The following is a 21,048-nucleotide window of genomic DNA, read 5'->3' as shown; positions in this document are numbered from 1 at the left end:
AAAATTTATTATTATGCTAATTTATTTTTCTACATGTGCTCATATTTGTAATATCTCTAAGTACAACTTGTATTTTAATTTATAATTTTTTTTGTTTTACATTATAGTAATTACATGTTATTATTTTGTTTATTACAATTGTTCATGTTGCCTTACTGTTTTTTTTTAAAGAAACAAACAATTTCATGTTGTTTTTGTTTACTTGATCACATTGATGGAAATGTAAGCAGTATAATAAATGATACAATAAATATTGAAGTCGCTGTACTTTTTGAAAGAGATTGTGATCCTGAAAAAATGAAAATGAATACTTTATTTAAAAGATTATAATTATAAATGCTTAAAAATAAAAACAATGCATTCAACATTTTGTTATGAATTAATCAGAAAAAGAAGCAAAAATGTTTTACAGATTAACAAAATTGAATTTATGAGTTATCAGTTCTTAAATTAAATAGTTCTACAAAAACAATTCATCAATTTCTAATTAGTTATTTTATTTGTTTAGTGTTAATTAAATAAGTAACTGTATACTGGTTATTTTCTTTTCCATGTAAATAATAAATGTGCATATTAATTTTAGAAAAAAACAATCTTTTTGTATGAGTAGCTTGTGTCATGTATGATGATGCACAGTAATAGCTATATTTTTGTCTTTTATGGTCAGTGATGAAAACTACTGGAAACTCTCAACTCTTTTAAGTGACAGATCAGTACACATTTTTTTTAACTTTTAATTACTTTTGTAACTATCTTTAATAACATGGTAAATGTTTGATCTTTAATATTTTAAACAAAAGAAGATGTTGGCAAGGATATTTTGATTACATAAAGCTGTCGTTAATATAGAGTATTTTTATGTATAACAATGAGCCAAAGAAACCAGTTTATTTTTTTACTGTGGATAATGTAAGAAGACACTTGAGTTTGAGCTGTTACAGTTCTGTAACTATCTGGTATAAAACATATAATATATTCCAAATTAAAGCATGTTCTTGTAGACTTCTTTTGTAGAAGTTATTGGACTTGAAAATTGCATGTCCAAAAAATTTTATGAAATATAAATGAGAATTTTTTTAATGATTAATTCAGATCTTAATAAAATAATATAAACCAGAATAGGGTGTATTCAGAATGTATTATCAAAGAAATTCCTATCATTAGTTCTCAAAAACTTTATAAATCAAAAGATCTCAGAATTTTCCAATACAAAAATCTGGTCTTAGTACTATTTTAACCATTTTTAAGTGGTAAAAAACAGCTAGTTGTAACATTTATCCATTATTATCTCTTACATGAGATACCATGCTGGATAAATAATTATGTTTATTTTTTAATGTTAATATTTATTTAATTGTAATATGAGAGCGAATTTTTAAGTAGAAACTGATTTTGACTTTTATGTATAAGTTGGTAGTGTTTATATTTTAGATAAGTTATAGATGTAATTTATGTAAGTTATTATTGATCGATACTAACTCACAATAATGTAGGTGTTCAGATTTCAATGTCATAAAAATAATTATTTAAATAGATCAAAAGATTACATATCTAACGATTAATATTATGTAAACAGAATGTAAAATGGATAAATAGATAGGGAAAAATAATGTGAAATTGTTTTCAATTCTTCATGGCCATAACAATAAAAATGATTTTTTTTTACTATACATAAAAGGTTCAACATTCTTGGAAAGTGAATAACATTAAAGCATTTTTATCTTTACACATATACTAAGACACAGTTGTGTTTTTATTTGTTCTTGTTTATTACACTAGTCTACATAGCTGATCTCTTCATTGTCCTGGAAATAAATGACATTGATTCCGATGCATTGAACTGGTAATGTTAAGCTAACTAATTAAAGCAATGCCTATTCAGACAACAAAAAAGATATTGATTACCATGATTCAGAATCTTATATTTAAAAATCAGATTTTACTGTTTTAATAAGAGGAAATATTGAGTCATCACATTTTTTAGAAAATACAGTAATTTGACTAATAAAAGAAAATGTCAAAGTTTGAGCTGTTATATCCACAAAAAACTTTTTAAAGAATCATATTATGTAAGATTAAAGCAATACAAATGTTAAATACATTTTTGGATTGCATTTTAATAGTTGTTTAGCTTGTACATATGATAGGTGCCATAGCAGTAGTATAAAAAAACAAATAGATATGTATGTACAGTATATATTTGTATGTACATTGCACAATCAAGTTTATACAGGTACAGTTTATACAGTTGATTCAGTAGGAAAGGGAAATAATTGGGAACTGAATGTAGAGCTTGAAGTAAAGAAAAAAATTTTTACAAATATATGTCTGAAATTGCTTTGTTATAGTGTTACACTTGTGAAAAATTTAATGTAAAACAGAAAAATTCAGTGATAAAAAACACTTTCGTCTTTAAGGTTTTAAGTACAATAACTGTTAAATGACTGATAGATTTTGTTACCATAAACAAGACACCCGATTTCTGAAGAAACATTTAGAGTTAATCTGCTTGATGATTTAAGTATTAGGGACTAATACTTAATTACAAGCAGAGATTGAATGAATATCTTCAGTTTATACCGTGTAATTGTAATATTAATAGAAAGTGGGAATAGATGTTAGCTGTATTGTTAAATACAGCTTCAGCAGGTCTTTGTAAAAGGAAGAAGAAAGGACAGCAGGAAAAGACTTCTGTTCTGGAATGAAGATATAGCTACTCTTGTGCAAGGGGAAAAAGCTGCCTACTTAAGGTATTTACGGGACAGATCACCTGAAAGTCATAGTGATTACAGTAGGAAATTCACTATTGTGAAGAAGGAAATACGAATATATAATAAGACAAGAATGATTAATTACTTTGAATTCAGGATAGGGTAATGTCATAAATATGCAAAATGATACAAATGTTGATCTGATGATGGAGGAGCTTAGTATTCCTCTAAAGAGCTGCAGAGTTAGGAAAGCACCAAGACCTGACAAAATGAATATGGATCTGATTAAATATGCATCACTGAGATTCAAGTTTAGATTACTTTCTTTAATGATTGCTGGAAGTTGGGAAATGCACCAGACTCTTGGGTGGAATCTCTCATAATACCTGTTTTTAAGAGAGGAAACAGACAAGATTGTGATAGTTGTAGGGGTATATTGCTGAATGCCAAATACAAAATTTAATATATATTTATTTATTTAATATATAATTTATTTTACTAAAATAATAATGAATATATTAGAGGGTATTGCGGAAGTGAAGTCAGGGGAGGAACAACATGGATTTTGCAGAGGATGATCTTGTACAGACTGAGTGTGTATTTGCACTAGGACAGCTGGTAAAGAAACACTATGAATTTAATATTCCTACTTTTGTAGCTTTCATTGATTACTCAAACGTTTTTGATAAAGGTGTCTCGTTTGAAGCTATGGGAAGTTTTAAAAAGGAAAGGTGTCCTGGAATATTTGATTAGGACAATACAATGTCTTTATTACATATGATACCCATATTTATGGTAAATTGGGTGATCAGGTTAGTAGAAGAATGGGTGAATTAAATCAAGAAGTCAGGCAAAGGTGTTCGTTATCACCTATTATTTAATTTATACATTGACGATGCTGTTGAAAATTGGGAAAAAGTTTAAAAAATAATTTTATGATTAACGGTTTAACTCTGGAAACAAGTTTGTTTATTGATTACCAGGCAGTTCTGACCAATTCGGAGGCAAGTCTACAATTAGCACTTATTAGGTTACATTCCATACTGAGCTGATAACAATTTGGAGGTATCTACTAGGAAGACAAAGATGAGGCTTCATAGGTGAGGAACCTGTGTGTGTGAAGATAATTAATGAGTTATTATAAGATGTAACTGCATTTAATTATTTGGGTTTTGATATGTTTTTTAAAATCAGAAGTTGATAATAAGCTACATAGATTTCGGAAGCTGCTAGGTATCTTGCAAAGGACTCTTGTTGGTAAAACAAGGAAGGAAACTGTTATTAAATTTTACAAAACTATGGTGGTACCGACATTAGTGTACGGTTTTGAGACTTGGACTCTTACTTCACATCAAAGTTGAAGAATTGAAACTACAGAAATGAGATTTTTGCGAATAGTTTGGGTGTTTCATTGAAGGACATGCAGTAGTGGTGCGATATGTCAGCAGTTACAAGTCAACAGTATTGGAAGTATGATTGCAAAGTGTAGACAGTAGTAGATGAGTCATATAGACAGGATGGATGGAAATAGGATTCCAAGGATTATGTGGGATTATAGAGCAGTTGGTATGAGAAAAACAGGACGGCCGAGGAAGAGCTGGAGGGAGCAGTTGTGAAACTTGAGTAGTTGAGTCTATGACAATGGAACAAACAGGTGGTTTGGCTTACCAATAATGCTCATGATGATGAAACTAGTACAGAATTAATTCTGAAAAAGTTGATGCAATAAAGTATGAAAAACAAACAAAAATCAACTTTTATTATGTACCGAGTAATCTACAATTCAGTTTGGGTTAATCCTGATTATTTGCCCTCCGGGTTTTGAGACCTGTTTCGGGTTCTCCAAAAACATTAGTGGGGACGTCTTTCGAGAAATTTCTGTTGAAACAATGGGGGGGTAAAAATGTCACAATTAACGTCGAAAATATGTATAAGAGTAGTGCATTCCCATATACGTTTGTTAAGGAACTCTAATTCTGTTGATTCACGCAACTTGAGGAAGTAAGAGCCGAGTGAGAGAGATGAAAATACACCTGTCTGAAAAAATAGTAGATTACTCCATCGCCCATCCATTTCATTATAAAAAACAGAACTGAAAAATGTTATGAATTTTTTAAAAATGATTATGTGTAGTATAATAAATTTAGATCTTTGAAGAATTAAAATACTCACTGCAGTTTATACCATATTCATTTTCAATAAATGTTCGAAAATTCTACCATTTACATCAATGCTCTTTTACCACGTAATGCGCCTGCACATACGTCTCTGTTGTTGCTGCAAAACTCCTTGACCTACGTTTCGAAGTGCTTCCACAAGCGCCGTATTCGGCTGCCAGCGATTATTTCCTCTTCCCAAACCTGAGACGAACGCTTATTTTGCAGAGACGGACAAAACCATTACACGTAAGGTATTAAAAAGTTGTAAAGTCTTAGTCCAGTTGTATTGAATTGCAAAGTGACTACATTGAAAAATAAAAATAAATATTCTGAAATATTTTGTGTTTTTGTCAGGCCGAGAACTTTCCAGACGAGGGTTATGTATAAACATTAGAAATTTTACTTATTAAATGTCTGTACAGATTCACAATCTGCAAATTACATTGTATACAGCAATTACATTGCTGAACTTTGCCAGATATAGAGCTTGAAGTTTAATTCATTCATCCATGATAAATTTTAAAATTATTTTATCCGTGAATCTTGTCTTATTTATGTATCTACTTTCTTTTTTTAGTTAAGTAAAATTATTATAAATTGATTTATTTTATAATCAGTTTATTTTTAAACCAGTAAAGTGTTTTATTAAACCAACAAAGTAAACATACGTGAATGTATTCTCCCCTAAGTCTTCATTAAATTTACTTGTAGTTTAAAACATCTCTGAAGTGATAACTTCGTTGTTTGAATAAAAAACAACTTTTTAAAAGCATTAAAAATTTTACCTCCTATTTTCTGATAAAGAGTAAAAAACTATTCTGACCATGGTAATGCCTAATTTAGAATAAAATGACAAAAAAGTCTGGTTGGTCAAATAAAAGTTGGTAGATGGAGCGGCCGGGATTCTCTGCGTTGAACGTGTTTTTTTTGAGGGACATCATCGGGGTTTCTCTGTTGATAGCTGCCTTGCAAGATGTATGTTATAGCTGACCTGACTATTGTTTTTTTTTGGGGGGGGGGATTCCTGATTGGCTAATTCGGTTGTCATAATCATTGGTCAAGGTTATATCCCGAAACAACATTGGTCAACTTAATTAAGTCTTTTCTATTTACTTGGCTACTTCACACAATGAGAAGTGTATGGGGAGAATACTATGCTACCAGCATTGGTAAATGCATCGCAATGCAGGAAACACAGGAAAATAATCTCGAAACATAATACTTCATTGTATAAATTTATTTTCATTGTTGAAATTAATTTTTTTTAACTTGAACCTAACGTTATGATAATTTGGGAGTGGTTTTCAGATGATACTCAAGTAGTTAGTTGGTACTTGTAGTTAGAAAGAGTAGTTCAGTTTAATATTTGGATGATGATTGGCGGAAGGTGACATCAATTGTAGTGGTGACAAATGGAAAAAGTTAATATCGAGGTGATTCGAAGAACTGATTTTAAACCTACACCAGTTGAAGACATGACGGAAAAACCCAAGTTTATTTAGTGCAAATCACTGTCAACTTTCCCCGCATACACGTTACGAAATAACTATAAAAAAAGCAAGTAGAAGACGTTAATATGTTAGCCACACGAAAATGTTTGCTTTTTCAGTCGGCTTCTGCAGTTACTAACTATTGTATTTGAAAAGACTATTTAAAACAAATAGATTTCTAAACGCTGCGTTGTATCAATTCGCTCCTGTAATAATAAAACGTCTAATAGCTGAAGTTAATTATGCTTAATAGCAATTTTTTCCGCGTGAATCAGTGGTGTCGAACTGTTTCCACGATTGTAGCTCTTTATATAAACTTTATAGATTTGAATAACAATAAGGTAGCCTACTAGTAACAATTTCGTTTAACTGTGGCAGTTTATTGTCATTATTTTAGATTTTACAACATCCGTTTCAAATTTATTTTCCATTCTAAATTGGCATTTATTACTGTTATGATCTCTTTATAAAGCATAATTTCTGGTTTGTTTATTCTCGAACCAAAAGGAAATACTCGATGCTATTATATTAATTCAAAATTTGAAATAGAAGTGTTATACTTTCGGAATTCGTATTTCTTTTAATTAGCCGAATAAGCGTGTTTGTCCGTGTTAAATAATATTGCACAAAACACGGAAGAAGAATAAAACTTTTTTTTTGTTGGTTTCTTTAATATTAGATTTATTCTACTCGGAATTATACGAGAATGAGAAAGTAGTCTAATCATTTCTTAAGGTCACGAATCAGATTGGTTGTAGAATTGCGTGAAAGGTTAAACAATTTGGAGTCTTGTGAAATGAGAATGTTAAATTGCTATGGTTGTGAGGAGAGTTAGGACGTAACTGTTTACTGGGATATTACATCGCATTACCATATATCACAGATCGCGTGTGATAAAATTTACAAATGGATAACCGTTGCTGGTCATCGTATTACTTAAACCTTGCGTTAGTTGTGGCATACTGGCATTTATAATAATAGTAGTAATACGATTAAGGCTTTCGTTACATCTCTGATGTAGCGAAAGCCTTAAATTTTAAATAGTTTCTACTAAAAAATGGATTGGAAACTTTATTTTAATTAACGTACGTTTACATAAAAAAAGAAAGAAAAAAGATGAACCTGTGCACGAACGAACTTTTTTGAAGTATTAACATCATTATCGGTTACAAATTGTGATCACTTTGAATTTTTTTAAAAGAGTGGGCAGAGCTGTATGAAAGGTAGTAATTCCTGTGCACATGGATTTTTCTTTTCCTATGCTTATACATTCATGTTCTGATCCTCAAATTTATACAAAAAAATTCGGCCTTCATGGGGTACATTTTACTATGCTAGAAAAGTCGGAAAGATGAACATTAAAATGTTTAACCGAATACCACCCTATGAAGAAAAAATTTCCCACTGTACTTTTACTACACTAAAAAAGAGTTCTAGTAGTATGAACTAGAAGGAAATAAGCAAGAAATATGAACTGACATAAACGTTTTTGTCAATCAAGGTTGAAGTTGAAAATTACTATAAGTCCTATTCATAAGACATATTTTATAACATGAATTTTTTAAATACTTGGTTAAAATATTAATTAATGTCAATCGACAGTTTTCATTCAAGAAATGATAGATGTTCTGTGAATGTTAACAATTCCCCTAGTCATGGTCTTTGTTAAAAACTATACAGACATTAATGCCAATAATCAATATCACTGAAGTAAAATCTTAATGACAAAGTTTGACAGATCAAAAGTAAAAAAATTAGAAAATAAGGAAAACCAAAATAGTTGACCTCAGTAAAGGGTTTGACATATGTCATGAATAAGTTGGAACTGATATGAATTTGCTGATATGAACTGATTTGAATTTTCTATTCAAGATATTCAAAGATGCCGTATAGTGTGCTGTAAGTCTAGCATTTTCACAATGCCAAATCCAGTGTTCTGTAAGTTTTTATCAACAGATTGCTGATCATATTCCATTCATCTGATGTGTTAAATATATTTTTTTAATGTTATTCTTGGACTTTATTTTTACAGTTGTTGTATTTTTACAACATGAAAAATTGCCTTAACTTGATGCTGAACTCAGTCAAATTGTTAACTATGTGGGACCCTACTAATGAAAGGCATTAATCAGATACATTCCAATTATCTGTTTCAAGAAGGAAGTATGAAACTGAATTATTATTATTATTGGGATCTGAATGCATGAGTTAAAAATCTACAATTGAAAGCTTCAGAGAAAAATTTGAATGTTTTGAGGAACTTGGTTGTTCAATGCTATTTTATGATACAGGTTCATTTTTTGTAGAGGTTATGAATTGATGGTTTATCAGTATTTCTCTAAAACTGTTATTTTAATTTTGTCTTTATACAATAAAACAATTTAGTTACTGTTAGTAGTTGCTGATGTTGTTCTGACTTTTTCTTTCTGCTAATAATCAAAATCATTTGTTCTCAAAGTGGGCAATAACACTCCCTTGGGGAGTTGAAGGCCTTCAGGGGGTTGGTAGAAGGTCCACAGAAAATTGGGGTCGTTCAGGAGATCTAAGAAGGCGATGGCTGATTAAAAAAAAGGCAAAATTGATGTTTTCCTGATATTTCAAACTAAAATGTAAATTTCATCTCAGGAATAGGATATGCCACATTTAAAAACAATAATTGCAATTGATGTTTTTAAAAGCATCTTAAAAACAGCAATTGCAATTATTATTTTTAACAGATGGTAAGTTTAACAATTTTGGGGGTGCTAGAAGATTTTTGACTCTCAGTGTGGTTGGTGGGCGAATTTGAGAATCGATGATCTAAATTATTATATTGTGTAGGGTAATACTAGTTTGTTGATAGCTATGCAATTTTCACAATGGCAAAACCAGTGTTTCGTAAGTTTTTATCAACAGATTGGTTCATTTTCCAAGTGTACATATTGCAGTCATCTGCTGTGTTAATATACTTTTTTAATATTGTTCACAATACTTAGGAGTACTGACAATATTTCACTTCAGACAATTAAGTAAGTATATGTTATGGTAAACTTTGTTTCCAGGTTGACTTTGAAATGTTACATGCATAGGGATGCCATATATTAAGTGAATGAAACCAGTATGGGATGACCTACCTAGTGGGTATGACCCCTCCACCAAGACCATCTAAGTCTTTTCCTAAATTACCTTTGAGTTTGTGGAAAATGTTGTTTACCCCTTTGCGGTTTGCACCTCCAAAATTAGTGTTTATGTTATCACCAAAAATGATGAACATTTGTCTAAAGGGAGGTTTACTTCAGCTAGTCTTGTTATGGTATCCATCAGTTATGGAATTCATTGTTATGGTATTCAGCTAGTCTTGTTATGGTCATCTTTCAGTGATGAAATTTTTATTATTTTACTGTGGTAATATGGTGGTATTACATGTATCCAAAACTTTGTATCTTCTTTAAAGTATTGAACAACAAGATGAAATATTTTTTCTGCTTTATGGTTGCTAGCATTGGTTGAAACCCCGTAATGGAATATTTTCTAAAACACAAGTACCAACTGAATGTGGAGAAAGCATGTTATTGACAAGTGCAGTAGCTTTAGTGTGTGCTGTAAATCGTTTGGCTGCAACCTTAGAATTGGAATAAATAGTTGAATTTAACTTTGAACAATCAAATGATTTGAAAAGAAGATTTGCCTGAAGATGTTCCTCTAGCCTGAATTGATCATTAGGAGTGATGGTGTTTCACAACATGGTACATTGTTGTAAGCTTGGCAACAGCTACCATTATGTCTTTTAGAATCCTTTTTTTCACCAAAAAATCGCCAATCAGCTTAGAAGAAGTCGCATTGTGCATGCTGTTTTATGTTTTTAAGTGGGTCAAGAAATCAGCTCTATCACCATGACTTGCTGAAACGAAGCTATTGCAGAAAGTACAATGCGCCTCTTCTTTATTCCTCCCTTTTAATAAATGTCCAATCCTAGAATATTCTTCTCTGAAATGACATTTTTATTTTGGCATTGTACAAGCACACGCTACACTAACATGCAGCAGCAACTTAAATATGTGCACAATGAAGTAGGCTAAAAACCAAAACAACAGTAATGACACTGACCGTCTGTGAGTAGTGAAGTGACTGACCTTGATTTGGCTTTTGTTTTGGTTTGATGTCTGTTATCTGCAGGGAAGCACACAGGCCACAGGTTGCCACCCGTCAATGCATGAAATTTCCCTAAAGTAGAGCAAAATTTCTCTTCTGCAAAAGTTTTACTCTCATACGTTTACAATATTTACTAAATCAGGACAATTTGATGTCCTGAAAAGCCTTCTGAGGATAATATGTATTCTGAGGACACAGGCCATTGAGGGCAAAACTGATGACAGCCCTGCAAAACTAGGACATATGACAACTACAACAGCATCACATATTTCTGCTAGTAACTTTAGAACTAATAACAGCATGGCAGGAGGTGAATAGTTATGTTGGTTTAAAAAAAAGTTTAGGATATATCATAGCAATACATCAAACTACATCTACTCAGAACCCGGTTTTTAATATTATCTCACTGAAAATGAAAACTTCCATATCTGACTTGTAGAAATGTGTTTGGTGTATTTATAAATACACTAATAGTTTTTGGGTAAATCTGCAAAATAATACTAGTATTACTGTAATACTAGTAGTGGTAATGTAGTATAGCTTGCCCAAGCCAAATTGGCACATAGGCGATGGTTGCCTAGCTAGCGTGGGGCTATAATATGCTACTCGTGGAAGACAGTATATACAAGGTCTGTAAATAAAGTAATGAGACTGGTTCAGAAAAACCTTTTACTTACAATCCAGTTATACATGGACTGTTATCACCTTCAAAATAGTTTCCTTGGGAAGTTACACAATGCTTCAAATGGTTTTCCTACTCTTCATAGAAGTGTTGGAACTCAGAAACCGGAATATCCTTCACTTCAGGAATATTCATTCGGTTACATTTTTTTTTTGTTTCTACTGTTCCAAAATGGTGTCCTTTGAGATGATTTTATTTGCCAAAAAGTCTTTAATTGAGAGTGCAGTTTGACAAGGTGCATTGTCATGATCCAGCATCCAGTTGTCTTTGATGACTGTCTCATGCGGACAACTCTTTTCTGCAGTCTTTCAAGAATTTCTCGGTAAACATATTGATTTACTGTCTGTCCTGTAGAAAAAACTCCTTATGGACAATGCCATTACTGTTGAAGAAACAAATAAGCATGGTTTTGATTTATGATTTGCTCATTTCTGCTTTTTTGGGATGTGGTGAGTTTGAAGTGCGCCAATCCTTGCTCTAGCATTTTGTTTCTGGGTGGGTCTCAAATATCCACGATTCATCATCAGTAATAATTTTTTTTTTAGAAAATCAGGATCAGTTTCAATTTGCTCTAGAAGATCGCGGCTCACTTCCACCCTGTTGTTTTTGGTTCAACAGTGAGGTTTTGTGGGGCCAATTTTGCACAGACTTTTCTCATGTCCAATTCGTTTGTCAAAATTTGATGAACTGTGGAATGGTTCAAATTCAATTGTTCTGTAATCATTCTGACAATTAATCGCCGGTCGTTCCGAATCAAGTCTCTGATTCGCTCAACTTGTCATCACTTTTTGACGTTTTACTGTAATACTAATTACTGTAATACTAGTTACAGTAATATAACTAGTATGTGTGTACCTATACACATCTCTACATTACATTACAAACACAATATTACATTTTTAACAATAATAACGGTCAGTGATAATTACTTATGCCAGAATCACCGATTCTCCAGTTGACATTTGACACCACCATCATGTACCTCCAGATACTATGATCTTTCTTACTCTTCTTCAGCCCTAAGTTCCCCCTAACCTGAATATAATATCCAATCATCTTGTGGGCTACTCCAGTTAGCTTTTTTACCCTTCATTTTCCTGTGGTAAGATCTTTTTATATAGGAACCATTTTTTCTCATACGTGTTTATTTCCTATTTCACTCTACAACTTTTGATCTTTGCTACAATATTTGCACACTGAAGCTACCCTTAACTCCTTACTGGCATGTATATTTTAAGTTCATAAGTGCTTTTATGTAATGTATCATTTTTTTTTTAATTATTATATATTTCATTATTTTATTCTTCAATAATATTTACTGTAATCATAATTACAATATTTTTATTTTTGAAAAAAATGTTTCAAGCAAACTTTGGCATGAAATTAAACATAAACGAAAAAACTATGTTATTTGTATATTAAGTAAATAGAAAAATTAAATTTTTATTTGTAATATCTTACCACTGCACAGTTGGTCAACTTCAATCCATCCTGGCATACAATAACACATTTTTTGGTTTATATTGACAGTAGCATTTGGATTTATCACACATTCAGCTCCTTCAATACATTCTGAGTCTTGACTACATGGTGAACGAAGAGCTGCACATAAAATAAATTTTGTTCATAACAAAAATTAAGATTTAATTTTTATGTTAATTTAAAATGATTAATTAAATATTCATAATTACTGTATTAAACTTATTTACTTTTAAAATTTATTATTATTAATATTAGCTAACAAATACACTCTGTAAAGGGGATTAGGATATATTTTAAAATAATTATATGAATTCAGGAAATTTTGAGATTTATCAAGAGTTATTTGACAAAAAAAAAGATTTTTAAATAACCCCGATGTTACCATTCAATTTTCTTTATATTCAGTGATTTTCATCATCTTATGTTTTGTTAAATAAAAAATAATAAATTTGCTACTTTGTAGATCCATTTTTTGCTTAGTAAAAGAACAAAACTGATTATAAAAAACAAAATGCACTGAAACCTTTAATATATTAAAAGAGAAATATTAATATTTGTGAACCACCAAATCATAAAATTTTGTTTTACTACTTATTGCTTGTTTGATGTAAAAAGTGTTTAAAAAAATTTTTTTTATTAAACTGTATAGGTTATATGTTTATTAAATTTACTGAGTGGCAAGTACTAAACATATCTAGCTTAATATTTTAATTTTAATAGTCAATATTCATCAAATATATATTTTACTTATTTTTTGATGGTATCATCTTCATAAGTAATTATTAAAATCATATACAAAAAAAAACCTGTTGAATAAAAACGCGTTTAGCATGTCAGATGAACAGTCTGTTCAGCAAGTAGAAATTGTTCGTTTGAGCATATTCAGGAAAATTTTTAAATTTGAAAAATGTATACAAGTTTTTTTTTAAAACAAAGTGTTTTAAAACACCAGCGATAATACTTAACACTAGTGATAAGTGTTTTAAAACATAAATTTTTGAGTGAACCATTTACTTTCTGTTTTGGTGATTCATAGATATGAATTTATAAATCTAGCATTAGAGAAAAAATATTTAATAAGAAATAATAAGCCTAATTAGTACTTGGTGAAACATTAGGTCTTAAATAAACACAAAACACACAATCTAATGATTTCAGTCAGTCTAATTAACAATCTAACAATTTTATTCCAGTCTGTTGTTTTATTCCTTATTATAAAATTATTTATATTCTTGAGATAAAACAAAATTTCATTAGATTTTTTTTTCTATGTTACATCACATTCAGATAAATGGATCTAATTTCACAAAACTTTAGAAAAATTGTATATCATTTTGTGTAAATGTAAATGTCTTTGGCTGTTTACAAATAATGTAAGCAGCAGTAGAAATTTTCTGGTATGTTTTTTACTTAGATATAAGTAAAACTTTGATCTTCTATGTACTCTCTTCATACCTTAAATGAAGATATAATTAAATACATATTTCTACCTAAAAAAAAATCAGTTCATCCAATGGATGACTACTATCTTATCCATTTACTAACCATGGATGATATTATTTATCTTCATTTTTGTTAAATTTATTAACATTGCCAATCCATCTGATGAGCTGTGAATGGGACTAACTGTGGAATATTACAATTGCTGTGCGGGAAAGGTTGTTTTGTAATACTTGACCCAGAGCATATTTTTTGTCAGATTGAAAGCAGATTTGTAGTTATTTTAAACATGATTGAAAGGGGGTAAAAGACAAAAAGGAAATTATGTGAATAATTATACATTACTGCTAACATGTGTAGTATTTGAGAGAAATTCTAATTTGTATAATTTGATACTGCACAAGTATTTAGCTTGCTAAGAACTATTCTCTTATAAAAATCAGCGTTTTTAATGATAGCCCATTTTGATAATTATGCAATTAATAATTTAAATATCATTTGTTTTTTTGTCAATTTGATATTTTGATGTCGTTTATTCATTACCTATAAATTAATAAATAATATGTTTTATTAGAGTTGCAAAACATCATCTTCTCTTTTCTACATTTATTTTATTTTTGTTATGAATGACTTTATTGTAATTATTTTATTCATTAGATAGTTGTGATAACAGTTTAAGATTAGAAAAAAATAATAGTTCACTTTCAAAATTAAATAAACTTCTGTAGAGCTAATTATCAGATAATAAGATAAAAAAGGTACCTAACAACAAAACACTTACATAAATCAACCATTATCAAACAAACTTGCCTGTAACTATAGGAAAGAGAATTACAGTTACTTTAAAAAAAAGTGTTCATTTTGCAAACACACAGAATTTCTGAAGTATGGTACAAATTAAACTCCAGTGACTTGAAAAAAACTAAATTGGACTGACTGGACACCTATTTATCTTCAAATGCAAGAAATAGATAGAAATAATACAACAATAGAATCAAGTTTTGCAAAGCACCTCATAGAAAAATATGACATTAATCATAGCAAATGTTACACACAAAATAAAAACCAAGATTAAAAATGAAACCAAGTTCGGAGTTTATAAATACTATAAATTTATCAAAAACAACATATTAAATGAACAAATACTTTGTAGAGAGAATATATTATTCAGTTACATATTTATTGGGTCTTCAATCTTTTTAAAATGACTACCATTAACAAAATTGTGCTGGATACTAGACTGTAGAAGGTGCTATTGATTGGCTTTGGAAGAATTTGGAAGAATAAGCTATGCTAATTTGAAAGTAAATCATTTATAATTTTAAAGTAGTAGCTTGATTTAAATATTTTTTTCAATATTATTGCATACTCGTGTGTAAGATTATATCTTTTTTCATAATTTCTAATGCATACTATAATAGAATCAGCTGTCAGTAAGTTTAGATAAGGCACCCTAAGGCATTTATAGGCTGATTAATAATTTTTCCCTTACCAGATCACGCTAGATTTTAATAATGACTGAAATATTACCAATACAAAAAGTATAAAACAAAATTAGCATGGCAGCTAGCATACAGCATATTCTTATGCCACCTATTATTTCTTGGCCAGACAATCAAAAAGTGATTTTTAGTTTTAGAACCATTTTCAGTGTACAAAGTACAAGAAATGTGATTTAATTCAATCAAATACCACACAATTTATTTCAGTACATATTATTTATATACAGAGTGAGCAATCATAAAACCAAACCCATAATGAAACCGCTACCCAACACTATATATGAAAGATTCTTACACAAATAGCGCAAGTAATGGATGTATATGTTACTACTGATTATTGCTACCGTTTGTCAGGTGGTTAAGTGTCAGTGCAGTAAACGTTTTGTTACAGTGCAGTATTGTGAGTGCAGTTGTGTTTGTGTAAAATGCCTTATTCAATCCAGCAGAAGATAACAACAGTTGAGGCCTACATTCGTTCTGGATCGTTTGAAGAATCATGCCAAATATTCGTAGAAAAATTTCTGAATGCCTGTATCCCAGCAAAGAAGAGTAGCATAGATGATTTAGTTAAAAAATGGCATACAACAGGTTTGGTTTCAAATGCAAAACAAAATAGACAATCTTCCATTAGGAACTCACAGGACATTGCTGATATTGAAAGGAGAATTATTCCCAGCCAAAAAAAAATGATGCAAGTTATCCCAACAATCTTGTATTAAATACACATCTTGTCATAAAATTTTTCATGAATTAAAATTGAAACCATATTGTGTTACAACTTTGTAACAAGTGAAGGAGACAGACAAACTGAAATGACTTGATTATTGCAACTGGCTTCTTGAAAACATTGTTGGTGCAACAGATAGACCTGATGTCATATTTCATGTCAGACAATACATGGTTTCATTTATCCAGCCATGTTAATTCACAGAATACCAGGTATTGTATGGACAGGAATCCTCACGAGATATTCAAACATCCACTTCATGATGAAAAAATTGATGTTTAGTGTGTCGTTTCCAGTAATTGTATAGTGGGACCAGTGGCAGCTTGCGTACAGGCACTGTTGAACTGTAGCACCACGTATTTTCACTTGATATTATTGACAACATTTAATAAAACGAGTCCTTTTTTCTTTAATTCTTTCTTTATACTTGTACAATTTATAATCTTTAAGCTTAATGTCAGTAGCCATCCCCCAGTTTATGAAAAAGATACAAAAATCTTTATATGGAACTGTGTACTTCACAGTTCCAGCAGCATGGAGTTTTGCTGTTATGCGTATGCGCACATAGGAAGTTGCACGCGAGGCTATAAGGGAGGGAGAGAACGGTTGCTCCCACAGTGGCAACCCTGGGGTGCTGGTGGAAGGTAGTTTTTTTTTACTCTGCGTGTATATGGAGTGTTCCTTGTTCATTCTCTTTTCTAGTTTATTTGGTGGAAGGAATATGAAAGCGGTTTAATTGTTTTTTCAGTAGTGATCAGAAGATGGCGGGAAGCAAGGGCTCTTTGATTGCCAAATCTGTCCAAAATCACGATGGAAGGGTGAAAGAAAAGGTAATTAGTAAAAACTAATTATGTATTTGTTTCTGTGTGTATAGAAATTTAAATTAATCACCATTGGACTATAGTGTTTTTAAACGGACATTTTATTAAGTTATCTAATAATACTAAAAAATAATGTCTTTATTGACATTTTCCTCCTCTATGAATCATGAGACCTTGCCGTTGGTGAGGGGGCTTGAGTGCTCAGGGATACAGAGTAGCTGGACCGAAGGTGCAACCATATCGGAGAGGTATCTGTTGAGAGCCAGACTAAGGAATGATTCCTGAAAGAGGGCAGCAGCTCTTTCAGTAGTTGTTAGGGGCGTAAGTCACAATGACTTAAACGGCCATATCAACATCACTCAGTCCTCTGAGTACTGCGCAGCTGAAAGCAATGGAAAACTACAGCTGTTTTTTTTTTCCAAGAAAATGTGGTTCTGCATTTTCAAAAGCAATAATGGAGGCACCTTCCTTGGTAAAATATTCCGGAGGTAAAATAGTCCCCCGTTCGGATCTCCGGGTGGGGACTACTAAGGAAGGGGTCACCAGAAAAGTAAAAAATAACATTCTACGAGTCGGAGCGTGGAATGTTAGAAGCTTAAAAAAGGTTGGTAGGCTAGAGAATTTAAAAAGGGAAATGGATAGGGTAAACGTGGATATAGTAGGAATTAGTGAGGTTCGGTGGGAAGAGGAAGGCGACTTTTGGTCGGGTGACTTTAGAGTAATTAACTCAGCGTCAAATAATGGGCAGGCAGGAGTAGGTTTCGTGATGAACAAGAAAATAGGGAGGAGAGTGGAGTATTTCAAGACGCATAGCGATAGAGTCATAGTAATAAGGATAAATTCAAAACCTAAACCGACAACGATTGTTAACGTCTATATGCCTACAAGCGCCCATGATGATGATGAGGTAGAATGTGTATACGAAGAGATTGATGAAGCAATTAAACACGTAAAAGGAGATGAAAATTTAATAATAGTTGGAGATTGGAATGCAAGCATTGGAAAAGGCAAGGAAGGAAATATAGTGGGTGAATACGGGCTGGGCAAAAGGAATGAAAGAGGGGACCGACTTATAGAGTTTTGCACGAAGTATAATTTAGTAATTGCCAACACCCAATTTAAAAATCATAATAGAAGAATATACACTTGGAAAAAGCCAGGCGATACTGCAAGGTATCAGATAGATTATATCATGGTTAAGCAAAGATTTAGAAATCAACTCGTGGACTGCAAAACTTACCCTGGAGCAGACATTGATAGCGACCATAATTTGGTGATAATGAAATGTAGATTGGGGTTTAAAAACCTGAAGAAAAGGTGTCAGATGAATCGGTGGAATTTAGAGAAGCTTGAGGAAGAGGAGGTAAAGAAGATTTTTGAGGAGGACATCGCAAGAGGTCTGAGTAAAAAAGATAAGATAGAAAATGTAGAAGAAGAATGGGAGAATGTTAAAAAGGAAATTCTTAAATCAGCAGAAGCAAACTTAGGCGGAATAAAGAGAACCGGTAGAAAACCTTGGGTTTCAGACGATATATTGCAGCTGATGGATGAACGTAGAAAATATAAGAATGCTAGTGATGAAGAAAGTAAAAGGAACTATCGGAAATTAAGAAATGCTATAAACAGAAAGTGTAAACTGGCGAAAGAAGAGTGGATTAAAGAAAAGTGTTCAGAAGTGGAAAGAGAAATGAACATTGGTAAAATAGACGGAGCATACAGGAAAGTTAAGGAAAATTTTGGGGTTCATAAATTAAAATCTAATAATGTGTTAAACAAAGATGGTACACCTATATATAATACGAAAGGTAAAGTCGATAGATGGGTGGAATATATTGAAGAGTTATACGGAGGAAATGAATTAGAAAATGGTTTTATAGAGGAAGAAGAGGAAGTTGAGGAGGATGAAATGGGAGAAACAATACTGAGATCTGAATTTAAGAGAGCATTAAAAGATTTAAATGGCAGAAAGGCTCCTGGAATAGACGGAATACCTGTAGAATTACTGCGCAGTGCAGGGGAGGAGGCGATTGATAGATTATACAAACTGGTGTGTAATATTTATGAAAAAGGGGAATTTCCGTCAGACTTCAAAAAAAGTGTTATAGTAATGATACCAAAGAAATCAGGGGCAGATAAATGTGAAGAATACAGAACAATTAGTTTAACTAGTCATGCATCAAAAATCTTAACTAGAATTCTATACAGAAGAATTGAGAGGAGAGTGGAGGAAGTGTTAGGAGAAGACCAATTTGGTTTCAGGAAAAGTATAGGGACAAGGGAAGCAATTTTAGGCCTCAGATTAATAGTAGAAGGAAGATTAAAGAAAAACAAACCAACATACTTGGCGTTTATACACCTAGAAAAGGCATTCGATAACGTAGACTGGAATAAAATGTTCAGCATTTTAAAAAAATTAGGGTTCAAATACAGAGATAGAAGAACAATTGCTAACATGTACAGGAACCAAACAGCAACAGTAGCAATTGAAGAACATAAGAAAGAAGCCATAATAAGAAAGGGAGTCCGACAAGGATGTTCTCTATCTCCGTTACTTTTTAATCTTTACATGGAACTAGCAGTTAATGATGTTAAAGAACAGTTTAGATTCGGAGTAACAGTACAAGGTGAAAAGATAAAGATGCTACGATTTGCTGATGATATAGTAATTCTAGCCGAGAATAAAAAGGATTTAGAAGAAACAATGAACGGCATAGATGAAGTCCTACGCAAGAACTATCGCATGAAAATAAACAAGAACAAAACAAAAGTAATGAAATGTAGTAGAAATAACAAAGATGGACCACTGAATGTGAAAATAGGAGGAGAAAAGATTATGGAGGTAGAAGAATTTTGTTATTTGGGAAGTAGAATTACTAAAGATGGACGAAGCAGGAGCGATATAAAATGCCGAATAGCACAAGCTAAACGAGCCTTCAGTAAGAAATATAAGTTGTTTACATCAAAAATTAATTTAAATGTCAGGAAAAGATTTTTGAAAGTGTATGTTTGGAGTGTCGCTTTATATGGAAGTGAAACTTGGACAATCGGAGTATCTGAGAAGAAAAGGTTAGAAGCTTTTGAAATGTGGTGCTATAGGAGAATGTTAAAAATCAGATGGGTGGATAAAGTGACAAATGAGGAGGTATTGCGGCAAATAGATGAAGAAAGAAGCATTTGGAAAAATATAGTTAAAAGAAGAGACAGACTTATAGGCCACATACTAAGGCATCCTGGAATAGTCGCTTTAATTTTGGAAGGACAGGTAGAAGGGAAAAATTGTGTAGGCAGGCCACGTTTGGAATATGTAAAACAAATTGTTAGGGATGTAGGATGTAGAGGGTATACTGAAATGAAACGACTAGCACTAGATAGGGAATCTTGGAGAGCTGCATCAAACCAGTCAAATGACTGAAGACAAAAAAAAAATTGACATTTTATTATTTATTCGGTTAAACTGAATATGTTATTTAAGCACAATGTGCTTAAAAACTGTGTACCATATTCTGGAATGTGATAAAGTGTAGAATTAGATTATTTTCCTGCTTCCAGCTATTATACTTGATTCATTTTTTTTTTTGGTTCTTTTATTTTACAGAAAACTTTAACCATGGCCTTGAAAAGGCCCAGAAAAAAATCTTTTGGAGCAGCACGCCCACTAATTTTAGGTATGAGCTGCCACTGAGTTGGACCAATATTTTTCGAACAGACTGTCAATATACAAGTTTACCTCACAATTTTCAAAGATCTCATGTGCAATTAACTGATAATGAAAAAGATTACAGCTTCTTCCAACTAGATGGAGCAACATATCACAAATCAAATGTTTTACTGAGTTGTGTTCATGCAGCTTTCACAAATGAACGAGCTGTCAGCAAAGGACGGTGGGCTCCACATTTCCTAGAG

General features: G+C 31.7%; 1 protein-coding gene across 3 annotated transcripts in view; it reads right to left on the bottom strand.

The window, feature by feature from the left end:
• Positions 1 to 12: 12 nt before the first annotated feature.
• Positions 13 to 21,048, bottom strand: part of sosie (oogenesis-related protein sosie) — an 81,080-nt gene continuing 60,044 nt past the window's right edge. The window contains exons 3-4 of one of the 3 annotated variants that reach the window (XM_075366445.1): positions 12,635 to 12,775; positions 13 to 289 (exon numbers count right to left, since the gene is read on the bottom strand). In XM_075366445.1, coding sequence (XP_075222560.1) covers positions 207 to 289; positions 12,635 to 12,775 — 224 coding nt within the window. In that variant the 3' untranslated portion in view covers positions 13 to 206. The remainder of the gene's footprint in view (positions 290 to 12,634; positions 12,776 to 21,048) is intronic. The other 2 variants (XM_075366444.1, XM_075366446.1) reach the window with 2 other exon arrangements.

The sequence above is a fragment of the Lycorma delicatula genome, chromosome 5 (assembly GCF_047948215.1).
Source record: "Lycorma delicatula isolate Av1 chromosome 5, ASM4794821v1, whole genome shotgun sequence".
In the NCBI taxonomy this organism is placed as follows: domain Eukaryota; kingdom Metazoa; phylum Arthropoda; class Insecta; order Hemiptera; family Fulgoridae; genus Lycorma; species Lycorma delicatula.
This window is presented reverse-complemented; position numbering and strand designations above follow the sequence as displayed.